General features: G+C 41.8%; 1 protein-coding gene across 1 annotated transcript in view; it reads left to right on the plus strand.

Annotated features, from left to right (window-relative positions):
* Positions 1-12,524, plus strand: part of uggt2 (UDP-glucose glycoprotein glucosyltransferase 2) — a gene marked incomplete at its 3' end in the record, with an annotated part of 260,476 nt that overhangs the window by 48,424 nt on the left and 199,528 nt on the right. The window contains exons 10-11 of the mRNA XM_084314328.1: positions 1,064-1,163; positions 2,449-2,509. Coding sequence (XP_084170454.1) covers positions 1,064-1,163; positions 2,449-2,509 — 161 coding nt within the window. The remainder of the gene's footprint in view (positions 1-1,063; positions 1,164-2,448; positions 2,510-12,524) is intronic.

Here is a 12,524-nt window from a genome sequence, read left to right on the forward strand (position 1 = left end):
ATGCAGGGTAGTTATCTATATCTAGATGCAGGGTACTTATCTATATCTAGATGCAGGGTAGTTATCTATATCTAGATGCAGGGTACTTATCTATATCTAGATGCAAGGTACTTATCTATATCTAGATTAGGGTAGTTATCTATATCTAGATGCAGGGTACTTATCTATATCTAGATGCAAGGTACTTATCTATATCTAGATGCAGGGTACTTATCTATATCTAGATGCAGGGTACTTATCTCTATCTAGATGCAAGGTACTTATCTATATCTAGATGCAGGGTACTTATCTATATCTAGATGCAAGGTACTTATCTATCTAGATTAGGGTAGTTATCTATCTAGATTAGGGTAGTTATCTATCTAGATTAGGGTAGTTATCTATCTAGATTAGGGTAGTTATCTATCTAAATTAGGGCAGGGTAGTAGTAGAAAGGCATAGAAAATGTTATCTGAATATAAAAATATGAGAAAAAAACAAACCGTGTAAACGATATAATTAACTCTGAATATAGAAATTATAAGAAAAATAAACTTTGTAAACTATATGCATAAAACTAGTTTAATAGACTAAAGTTGATATAAACCGTCTTTAGTGGTCTGGTTTAGACCTCAGAATGTCGGCATGTGCTCGGAGATGCAGGGTGTTGATGGCGGTCCTTCCTTAGAATCTCTGTAAATGTCCGAACACCCCCCCCACCCACCCACCCCCTCCTAATGTACAGTTCCCGCCCCCTCGTATGTATATATTTACTGTTAGGATCTGTTGTACTGTATATTTGCATATCTTGTATATCACAAATGTAACAGTACTGTATATCTATGTCATGTATGTCATAAATGTCATGATTAGATTAGATGATTCGATTATTATATCTGTATGTTGTGTATGTCATAAATATCACGATGAATTGAAAATGGGGGGACTCTGATGTAAACAAGACGAAAGTATTTCTCTGGTCTGCATCCCCTTCACTATTGTGTGTATTGAGCCGTACTGTATTGTACCCATTCTGCAATCTGTTAAATAAACATTTCAATCAATCAATTCAACCCTCCCTCAGACCTCAGTTTCCAGGCAGCCGCTGGCATCATGTCTGCACCGAAGTTTGACGCCTTGAAGCTCATGAGAGACCTGAGTCAGGATTTCCCGAGCAGAGCCAGGTAATCTGGGATGTGGAGAGAGAGGGGCGGGGGCAGAGCCAGGTAATCTGGGGGGAGGGGGGCAGAGCCAGGTAATCTGGGGGGAGGGGGGCAGAGCCAGGTAATCTGGGATGTGGAGAGAGAGGGGGGGGGGGGGGGCAGAGCCAGGTAATCTGGGGGGAGGGGGGCAGAGCCAGGTAATCTGGGATGTGGAGAGAGAGGGGGGGGGGGGCAGGCAATCTGGGATGTGGAGAGAGAGGGGGGGGGGGGCAGAGCCAGGTAATCTGGGGGGAGGGGGGCAGAGCCAGGTAATCTGGGATGTGGAGAGAGGGGGGGGGGGGCAGGTAATCTGGGATGTGGAGAGAGGGGGGGGGGCAGAGCCAGGTAATCTGGGATGTGGAGAGAGGGGGGGGGGGGCAGGTAATCTGGGATGTGGAGAGAGAGAGAGGGGGGGGGGGCAGGTAATCTGGGATGTGGAGAGAGAGGGGGGGGGGCAGAGCCAGGTAATCTGGGGGGAGGGGGGCAGAGCCAGGTAATCTGGGATGTGGAGAGAGAGGGGGGGGCAGGTAATCTGGGATGTGGAGAGAGGGGGGGGGGGCAGAGCCAGGTAATCTGGGATGTGGAGAGAGGGGGGGGGGCAGAGCCAGGTAATCTGGGATGTGGAGAGAGAGGGGGGGGGGCAGAGCCAGGTAATCTGGGATGTGGAGAGAGAGGGGGGGGGCAGAGCCAGGTAATCTGGGATGTGGAGAGAGAGGGGGGCGCAGAGCCAGGTAATCTGGGATGTGGAGAGAGAGGGGGGGGCAGAGCCAGGACGGCTCGGATGAAGGGACGGTCACAAAGTGCAGAATAAGAGCCGGGCTGGGCCCGAGTGTTCACAGGCGAGGAGACCGTCTGAGGGAGCCACAGATTTTTGGGGAGATAAAAACTTTGCCTACAGCTGCGGGATGATGGTGACTGTCCATGTTTTACTGTCCCCACAGGTCGGAGGTCAGAGGTCACTGACCAGAGTGTTTACTGTCCCCACAGGTCGGAGGTCAGAGGTCACTGACCAGTGTGTTTACTGTCCCCACAGGTCACTGACCAGAGTGTTTACTGTCCCCACAGGTCGGAGGTCAGAGGTCACTGACCAGTGTGTTTACTGTCCCCACAGGTCACTGACCAGAGTGTTTACTGTCCCCACAGGTCGGAGGTCAGAGGTCACTGACCAGAGTGTTTACTGTCCCCACAGGTCACTGACCAGAGTGTTTACTGTCCCCACAGGTCGGAGGTCAGAGGTCACTAACCAGTGTGTTTACTGTCCCCACAGGTCACTGACCAGAGTGGCTGTGAAGCAGGAAATGAGAAGAGAGATTGAGGACAACCAGAAGGTGAGCTGGTCCTGAGTCTCGTCCCGTGAGCTCGTCCCCCAGGACACTGTTATCTGAGGCTCACCTCACACTTGTAACAATCAATAAATCGGGACCAAATTATCGATAAACATTGATGTTTTTATTAGTATAAATAATTGTATTATTATTATTTAAACAACAAATGTATGTTTATTTTGCAGTTGCAATTCAACCGAATTTACATGAAATGGGGATGTTTTAACTAAAACATGCCACCAGACCTAGTATTTTACTATAAAGTATTGAAAAAGAAAAGATTAAATGTTTACACATGCAAAAAAAACATTTGTTTACACATGCAAAAAAACAGGTGATGCCACTTATCGATTTCACACAGTTATCGATAAATTGATAAGTGGTCTCTGCCTTACTTTTATCATACTTTATCATCCCTCGCCATTTGCATTTGGCGCTGCTCAACACAAGTAGTCGGTAATCTGCATCTGTATAATATCTTATAATTAGATATGTTTAAATTAACTAGTACAGTGCCTGTTCGTAATGTTTAAATTAACTAGTACAGTAACTGTTCGTAATGTTTAAATTAACTAGTACAGTGCCTGTTTGTAATGTTTAAATTAACTAGTACAGTGCCTGTTCATAATGTTTAAATTAACTAGTACAGTGCCTGTTCATAATGTTTAAATTAACTAGTACAGTGCCTGTTCATAATGTTTAAATTAACTAGTACAGTGCCTGTTCGTAATGTTTAAATGAACTAGTACACTGCCTGTTCGTAATGTTTAAAATTAACTAGTACAGTGCCTGTTCGTAATGTTTAAATTAACTAGTACACTGCCTGTTCGTAATGTTTAAATTAACTAGTACAGTGCCTGTTCGTAATGTTTAAATTAACTAGTACAGTGCTTGTTCGTAATGTTTAAATTAACTAGTACAGTAACTGTTCGTAATGTTTAAATTAACTAGTACACTGCCTGTTCGTAATGTTTAAATTAACTAGTACAGTGCCTGTTCATAATGTTTAAATTAACTAGTACAGTGCTTGTTCATAATGTTTAAATGAACTAGTACAGTAACTGTTCATAATGTTTAAATTAACTAGTACAGTGCCTGTTTGTAATGTTTAAATTAACTAGTACAGTGCTTGTTCGTAATGTTTAAATTAACTAGTACAGTGCCTGTTCGTAATGTTTAAATTAACTAGTACAGTGCCTGTTTGTAATGTTTAAATTAACTAGTACAGTGCCTGTTCATAATGTTTAAATTAACTAGTACAGTGCCTGTTCGTAATGTTTAAATTAACTAGTACAGTGCCTGTTCGTAATGTTTAAATTAACTAGTACAGTGCCTGTTCATAATGTTTAAATTAACTAGTACAGTAACTGTTCGTAATGTTTAAATTAACTAGTACAGTGCCTGTTCATAATGTTTAAATGAACTAGTACAGTAACTGTTCGTAATGTTTAAATTAACTAGTACAGTGCCTGTTCGTAATGTTTAAATTAACTAGTACAGTGCCTGTTTGTAATGTTTAAATTAACTAGTACAGTGCCTGTTCGTAATGTTTAAATTAACTAGTACAGTGCCTGTTCGGAATGTTTAAATTAACTAGTACAGTGCCTGTTCGTAATGTTTAAATTAACTAGTACAGTGCCTGTTCGTAATGTTTAAATTAACTAGTACACTGCCTGTTCGTAATGTTTAAATTAACTAGTACAGTGCCTGTTCGTAATGTTTAAATTAACTAGTACAGTGCCTGTTCGTAATGTTTAAATTAACTAGTACAGTGCCTGTTTGTAATGTTTAAATTAACTAGTACAGTGCCTGTTCGTAATGTTTAAATTAACTAGTACAGTGCTTGTTCGTAATGTTTAAATTAACTAGTACAGTGCCTGTTCGTAATGTTTAAAATTAACTAGTACAGTGCCTGTTCGTACTGTTTAAATTAACTAGTACAGTGCCTGTTCGTAATGTTTAAATTAACTAGTACAGTGCCTGTTCGTAATGTTTAAATTAAGTAGTACAGTGCCTGTTCGGAATGTTTAAATTAACTAGTACAGTGCCTGTTCGGAACGGGCCAATTGCTTGGCTCCCAGGGGGAACTGTACAACTGTACAAGCAAAACTGTACATTGGAATATCAACGAAACCATACTTGGTTCCAAGAAGAGGGTCTTGTGTATTATTGGGTTAGGTCATTTACTGTACATTGGAGGGGATTAGGTTAGGACATAGGTGTCAAACTCATGGCCCGCGGGCCAAATGTGGCCCGCCACGTCATTTAATGTGGCCCCCAAGAGCTCTGTTAATTTTTTTTTTTTTTTTTTTTTTTTAACATTACTCTTGGGTTAAAAAATAGCGGCGTTAAAATAATTGTGGGTTAATGCGTTAATAAAGCTTTAACTTTGACAGCCTTAGTTATTACACATTCTTACACATACATGTATGTTGAACATCTGAGGTATTGATGAAGTAACAAAGGAAAAAAGCCAAAAGCACTTACTCCTCAGACATTCTTTGACAATTTTACAGCCCAAAGTACAAAAAGATCCAGGCGGAATAGGTAACAAAGGGTTGAAGAAATATTGTCTGAACTGTCAGATGCAAACTGGCTGTGTGACATAACCGAGCATCTCACTCAATTGAATAAGAAGCTGTAGGGATGCAAACAAGTCCCACCCAAAACTTGACCAAATATAGTTGTGAACTGAGACGACCCTTATTTTGTTATTTTTGAGTACAGTTACAGTTGTGTGTTCATGCAGACACATAATAGCAATTTCATTACGAATTGAAAATGGGGGACCCTGATGTAAACAAGTCGAAAGTCTTTCTCTGGTCTGCATCCCCTTAACAATTGTGTGTATTGAGCTGTACTGTACTGTACCCATTCTGCAATCTGTTAATTAAAGTTAATTAAACTATCTTCCATTAGTTGGATGTATGGCCTCTGCAAGGTTGTGTGCAGCCATTTGTTTTTGTAACATCTGCTACATCTGTCCCACGTGTTCTTTGCAGCTCACAGTTGTTAGTTCTGCCCCTCTTGACTGTGACAAAAAGGTTTTGAACAAACTTAATGTCATAGCTTGTATTTGATGATATTCTTCTTTGTTATTTACTTGAATGGTTTGATCATTGATTGATGGAGTAATATGGGGTTCTGATAAACTAAAATTATTTGTTAAAATAACATAAGCTAACATATATTTTTACATCTATGCAAATGCATATGCAATATGTATAACTTGAATAAGTAATAAATACAGAAACAACATGTTTAACAATATGTAAATGAGTAGCTACATTTATTTTACATTACATTAACATTTATACGGTCTTTGGCCCTTTGAGGGCAACCATAATGCTGATGTGGCCCTCTGTGAAAATGAGTTTGACACCCCTGGGTTAGGACATTTACAGGGGCCAGTTTCGAATTGCAGTCTCCCGTAGGTGCTCTTTGAGAGTGGTTTTGAAAGTGGGTAGTGATTCACATTCCTTTACAGCTTTGGGTAGGGCGTTCCACATTGATGTGGCATAATTGCAAAACGTGTTTAGTCCCTTGTTTGAGCCGGATCTGGGTTTAACATGATTTGTGGAGCTCCCTCTGGTGTTGTGATCGTGGTATTCACTGACCTTTGGGAAGTATTTTGACATGTACATGGGTCAGTGCATGTGAGCGGATCAGAGCGTGAGCGGCGCGGGGAGCGGAGCGGGCGGTTTTGACGTGAGCGAGGAGTGGGTTTTAAAATGGGTCGGCGCGACGTCCGGAGCGAGAGTTCTCCTCCGCTCCAATCCGCTCCGGACCGCTCACACAGTGGTTTAACACTGATGTAATATACATGTAGTACAATGCCAAAGCAACAGATGGCGATGTACAAACATGAAGGCCATTTTCAACCAATGAGAAGGGTGAACCTGTGATATCCTGTTCAGGCTTTGTCACTCACATCCTGTCCCAAAAAGTTTTGACGCCATTGTTGTTGTCGTTAGCTTACATGCTAACGTTAATGAATGAATGAATGAATGAATGAATGAATGAATGAATGAATTTATTCACACACACACACACGATACATTTTACATGCGAGTATCCTCATGTGATAACAATGTCGCAAATTGTGTGCATGTGCCAGGTCTCCCAAGAAGCTATTTAAAGCTTTTGGAGGGAGCCTGAACACAGATACAAACAGAATATAAACAACAAAACAATAACAAAAAAAACAAAAACAAAAAACAAAACAAAACAATACAACGTGGGTAGGTTTACACACCTACCTACTAACTGACATATTAGAGATACATAATACAGACAATTTTATTCCTAAGTTATAATTTTAATTAGAGATATGATTTTAGCAGTTCCTCTTTCAGTGATTTTTTAAAGGTTTTAAAGGTATTAGTCATTTTTAGATTTTCATCAAGCTTGTTCCAGATCTGTGGACCCCTGCATGCTATGCTTAGGCTAGCACAATTTAGCCTTCTCCTCTTGCCAGATATAAGATGCTTGTTTCTTGTGTTGTGGGTGTGCAGTGGTTGGCAGACTGGGACAAGCTCAGACAGTCTGTGATTCATGTTGTTGACAACTTGATACATAATTGATGCGTTTTGATGAATGTTAAATTCAGCGAGCCTCAGGAGACCAAAGCGATGGAAAAGAGGCTTTGAGGGCGCTCTATACCCGGACCATGACAGCACTCGTAGTACCCTCTTTTGTAGGCTTTCTAGTTTTTTGAGATGGCTGGGGTATGTGTTGCACCATATGACGTTACAGTAATTAATGAGGGGTTCAAACAGGGTTTTGTATAAAGTGAGAAGGGCAGGCAAGGGAAGAAAATGACGTATTTTGCAGAATAAGCCAACATATTTGGACAGTTTTGTTTGTAGGTATTTTATGTGGCATTTGAAGTTGAGTTGACCCCCAGGAATTTTGTGGACGCCACTCTTGACAGCTCCTTTCCATTTATTTTTATGCACATGTGATGTGTGTGCATCCGATTTGAGTGGAAGATAATGAAATTTGTTTTGCTGAGATTTAGTGATAACTTTTTTGAACCAGGTGTCCACTTTTTGTAGTTCTGTATTGAGTAGATCTTGTAGCTCGAGTGGATTTTTATGTGACAGAAACAAATTAGTGTCATCAGCGAATATAACTTATAAGAAGTACAGATGAGTTGACAAAGTCATTTATATAGAGAATAAATAGTAAAGGCCCTAGAATTGACCCCTGGGGGACCCCATATTTGATGTCCATTTTTATTGATTTGTGATTTTTTTATATCAACGTACTGTTGCCTACCATGTAAATAGCTACTGAACCAGTTGAGAGCCAGACCCCTTATGCCATAATGGTGTAGTTTCCCAAGTAGAATGGTGAAGTCAATGGTGTCAAAAGCCTTTGATAGATCCAGGAAAACGCCCACCCCACAATCACCCTGATCAATGGCATCATGTATTTTTTCTATTAGGTCTAATATTGCCATGTTTGTAGTTCTTTTTTTCCTGAAGCCGTATTGTGAATTGGTGAGTATATCTAGCTTGGTGGTGTATTCGCTTAATCTATTGTACACAACTCTCTCATAGACTTTGGATAGAGCTGGTAATACGGATATTGGACGGTAATTATTAATACTATTTTTGTCACCTGATTTATATATGGGTATTATTCTCCCAATTTTGATTTTTTTTGGCACTACACCATGTAGTAAGGACAAATTAATACAGTGAGCGAGTGGTCTGACTATAATATTGGCTATGGCTATTAGGATTTTGCTGCATATTCCATCAGCACCGGCTGTGCGAGTGTCCTTCATCTTCATGATCAGGGGAGGAAACTAACTTTTTGGCTTACCAGCCAACTGGCGGGTATCTGATTTTTTTTACCAGCCAAATAGATTTTTTACCAGACAAAAAAAATCGCTAATTGTGATAATTACTTCTTTGTACGTCTTCGTCTAAATTGATTTTCAATCATAGTAAATTAATCACACTGTCTCTACTCTTCAAAATATTACATCATTAAATCACATATTAACATGAAAGAGGGAACTATTCTGGACTGGGTTGGGCTGAACTGGGCAGTGAAAGATGCTGGGTTGGGCTGGTCTAGGTTATACTGAATGATGAATTGAAAATGAATTGAAAATGGGGGACCCTGATGTAAACAAGACGAAAGTCTTTCTCTGGTCTGCATCCCCTTAACAATTGCATGTATTGAGCCGTACTGTACTGTACCCATTCTGCAATCTGTTAAATAAAGTTTTCATTCATCACAGCTCAACTACTAGGAATGTGTGTCTGACTCTTAAGTGCAGGAAATATTCATCAGAAAGGGGGGACATGATGGAGGGAATGGAAAGAGCAGGTTTGACAGGAGCAGGGTTGAAGGCTTTTGATTGAAAAGTTTATTAACAGATTGCAGAATGGGTACAGTACAGTTCAATACATACAATTGTTAAGGGGATGCAGACCAGAGAAAGACTTTCGTCTTGTTTACATCAGGGTCCCCCATTTTCAATTCATCATAACATATTGGAGTGTGGAGGAAGTAGACAAGGCATTAAGCAAACAGGACTGAAATGGGGGACCCTGATGTAAACAAGACTAAAGTCCTTCTCTGGTCTGCATCCCCTTAACAATTGTGTGTATTGAGCTGTACTGTATTGTACCCATTCTGCAATCTGTTAATAAAGTTTTCAATCAATCAATCAATACTGGGTTGGGCAGTGAAAGAACCAAGCATTTCACTGTAATGTAATAGCTAAATAAAACAACTTGAACTTGACTTGTTACATTTGCACTCTGGTTGTATGCCAAATGTATTCTGGTTGTACTGTACTTGTGCTGTAAGATGACAATACATTGGAACCGAATCGACAACGCTAGGGGTTCAGCAGGTGTGTTCTGAATGCCAAATATGACAACATCACCGTTGTGAAGGGCATATGGGCGAGTGGTGATATGGGGGGAACCCCGGTAATAATAAAATGTCACTCGGCTGCATTTAAGCAAAGCCGCTCAGTATAGTCGTCCACTATGTTGAATGCGCGTTATGGTAGCTTGTTACATGCTAGGTAGCTAGCCGGCTAATGCTGGTTGACTTGTCATTCTCATCCGACTCGAAGGAGACGCGTCGCGTGCTGTTGTTCGCCCCCATGTCAGACCGCACCGATATCCGAAAGCGACGACTCACTCTACATGCAATTATTTTCATCCACTCATGTGTTTTTGTAAGTTTGTCTACGTTGTCAAGCCGGCTGCCGGTGGCAGGAGTTTGTAGCTCTGCGCGCAGTGGTCTGTCCACTTCCCCTAGATGGGCGGCATCTTCTAGAAAACGAGTGTTCATTGGAGGAGCTTAGAGCGCATCTGTACAACGATGATGTTCATTGGTTATGGTCTGATTATTATGTGGCGCAAATGGGAGGAATCCAAGGGGGGAGTCAGAGTTCGGCTTGTGCCAGTGAGCGAATCAGCAGATTGCAGAATGATTTTTTTGTTTTGTTTTGTAATTACTAGTACTCGCCAGACTGGCGAGTGCTCTTCATGAATTACTCGCCAAACGTAAAAAATACTCGCAATTGGCGAGTAAAGTGGCCTAATTTCCTCCCCTGTTCATGATAATGTTGAATAGTTCATCATGGTCAGTTGGTTTCATGAAAAAAGAGTTAATATAGTTACCTGATAAATACTGTTTAAAAGACACACCCCCGGGATGGCTAATTTTATTCGCCAGGTCTTCACCAATGGATGCAAAGTAGGTATTGAATTTATCAGAGAGATCCTGCTGTGACATGTTTGCAGGGTCAGGGAGCACTGATGCTTTTTTGTCCCTGTTTAGTACTTTATTTAGAACTGACCATGTCCTTTTTGAATCACCCTGAGATGATATTACCTGATCAGTATAATGATCACATTTGCTTTTCCTTATTAGATGAGTGAGTTTATTTCTATATAGATTGTATTTGTTTCTATTATTTATACTAGGCTTCTTAACACTTTGGCTGCCATGGGTTAAATTCATTATCAACCGTAGGTTGCCGGCTCTATTTGTCTATAGAGAAAGTCCCCTTCTTTGCAGGGCTATAACTTTTTTAATTCTATTGCTACATTGCCATTATTAGGGCCCATTCAAAGTCCTATATGTATTGTTCATTGTGTAGCAACGTTAAACTTTTTCATTCACATATTCATAGTAAAGTATGGTCTAATGTATAAGTATGTTTTCATCTCTTTCTGCAGCTTTCTCCAGAACGTGATCTATAGCCCCAAATACATTATATTGATGATGCAATACAGTTTTATGGCAATCAGCGCGATATAAAAAATTCCAACTAGTACTTCTAGAAGTTACTACACGTCATCTGATGTTGACCGGATGGGCTAGGGGGCGTTTATAATTCCGTGGGCAGCGTTATACCAATCATCTAATGTGGGTCAAATGTTGATAATAGCAGTTAGTATCGAAGACGGTAACTTTACACGCTAAAACTCACCCCAGTCTCCGCGCGCCGTTGGGCGATCATCGTAGAGTAGACATTTTATCATTATAGGATGTAGATTTACCCGGTCCATCTCCAGCTTGTATAATGGTATATACGTCCAAATCATGTTGTTTATCGAGTTATTGGCAATCGATCGCTGTGTATTGTGACGAGCTAGAATGCCGGGACCTATAGCGAGTGCCCGGAAGTAATACGGCCGTCCAGCACAACGTCTATGGCACTTCCTGTTAAGCGATTGCGCCGATCGGCCACCAGATGGCGCTCCTGAACCGCCAGAGAGCTCAGTGGGTCCTCCTGGTGGATCTCAGGCCAGCGGAGGGGACATATGAATCCGATCCCAGATTTTTGAAATATTGATATTAAAGACGCTGTAAAGCGTCTTCGGCAACTTGAGCATGGCCGGGAATGACGTGTTTAAGCGTTTCCCGGCACCCAAAGTGTTAAGATAATGTTTGTAGAGTTTATTTTTGTGTTTAATGGATGTTAAGATGCCCTTTGTAAGCCAGGGGTTCTGGTCATTTTTACTGCTCATGACAGTCTTCTCGGGAATGGTGTTATGGATGGAGTCTGTTATTTCCAAAATCAGACTATCGTATGCACTATGATAGTGCATATGGCAGCGACCATAGCATTGTGGCTAGGCTAGCTATCATCGCTTAATAGAGCTAGTGAATGGATAAACAACGTTATTTAACATTGCAGAATGGGTGCAATTACAATGCGGCTCAATACAAACAATTGTTAAGGGGCCCAGGGGGTGTAGACTGTTGTAGTTTGAGCTAATTTACACCATGCTCCAAAAAGAAGAAAAAATCTGCCGAGCGATGTGGCGCGGGGAGCGGGGAGCGCTCGATTCAAGGTGAGCGGTGAGCGAGCGGAGAGCGACTTGGGGGCGGGGTCAACATGAGCGATTAGCGGAGCGGACCAAGCTTTAAAGAGCGAAGAGCGGATTTCTCGCCCGCGCCGATCCGCTCACGTGGCCTGACATGGGTATATTTTTTTATTTTCTATTATTATCTTTTCCCCCCCTCCTTTTTTCCGATTTTTCTCCCATCCCACTGTTAGTCGTTATGCCAATTCCCAACCCCCTTCCTGGTTGTTGCGCACTCCCCCCTACTGTTGGTCCGGGAGGCCGGAGACTGTCACATGCTTTCCTCCGACGCATGTGCAGCCAGCCTGGCAGCGCAGATTCTCACCGGGATTCTCAACGTGTGGAAGGTCTACCTCCCTCCAGATCCTACCCTCGCTGTGCAGGCGCCCCGACCGAACTGTAGGGGTCGCTGTCCACAACGCCCAGGACCCACCCATCAGCTTTCCCACCCCTAACACTGCCAATTGTGTTAGTATGAACGACCAGCCAAGCTGATAGCAACGCCGAGAGCTGGATTCGAACCCAGCGTCTCCAGCGTTGATGGCGAGCGCCTTGCCCACTACACCACCTAGCCGCCCCCGTACATGGGTATCTTAGTCGTGTAGTGTATCTTGTAGACCAGGCCCATTGCAAGTTGCTGTACTCTGTCGTCTACTCGAAGCCAT

This window comes from Notolepis coatsorum, assembly GCF_963971535.1.
Source record: "Notolepis coatsorum genome assembly, chromosome: 5".
In the NCBI taxonomy this organism is placed as follows: domain Eukaryota; kingdom Metazoa; phylum Chordata; class Actinopteri; order Aulopiformes; family Paralepididae; genus Notolepis; species Notolepis coatsorum.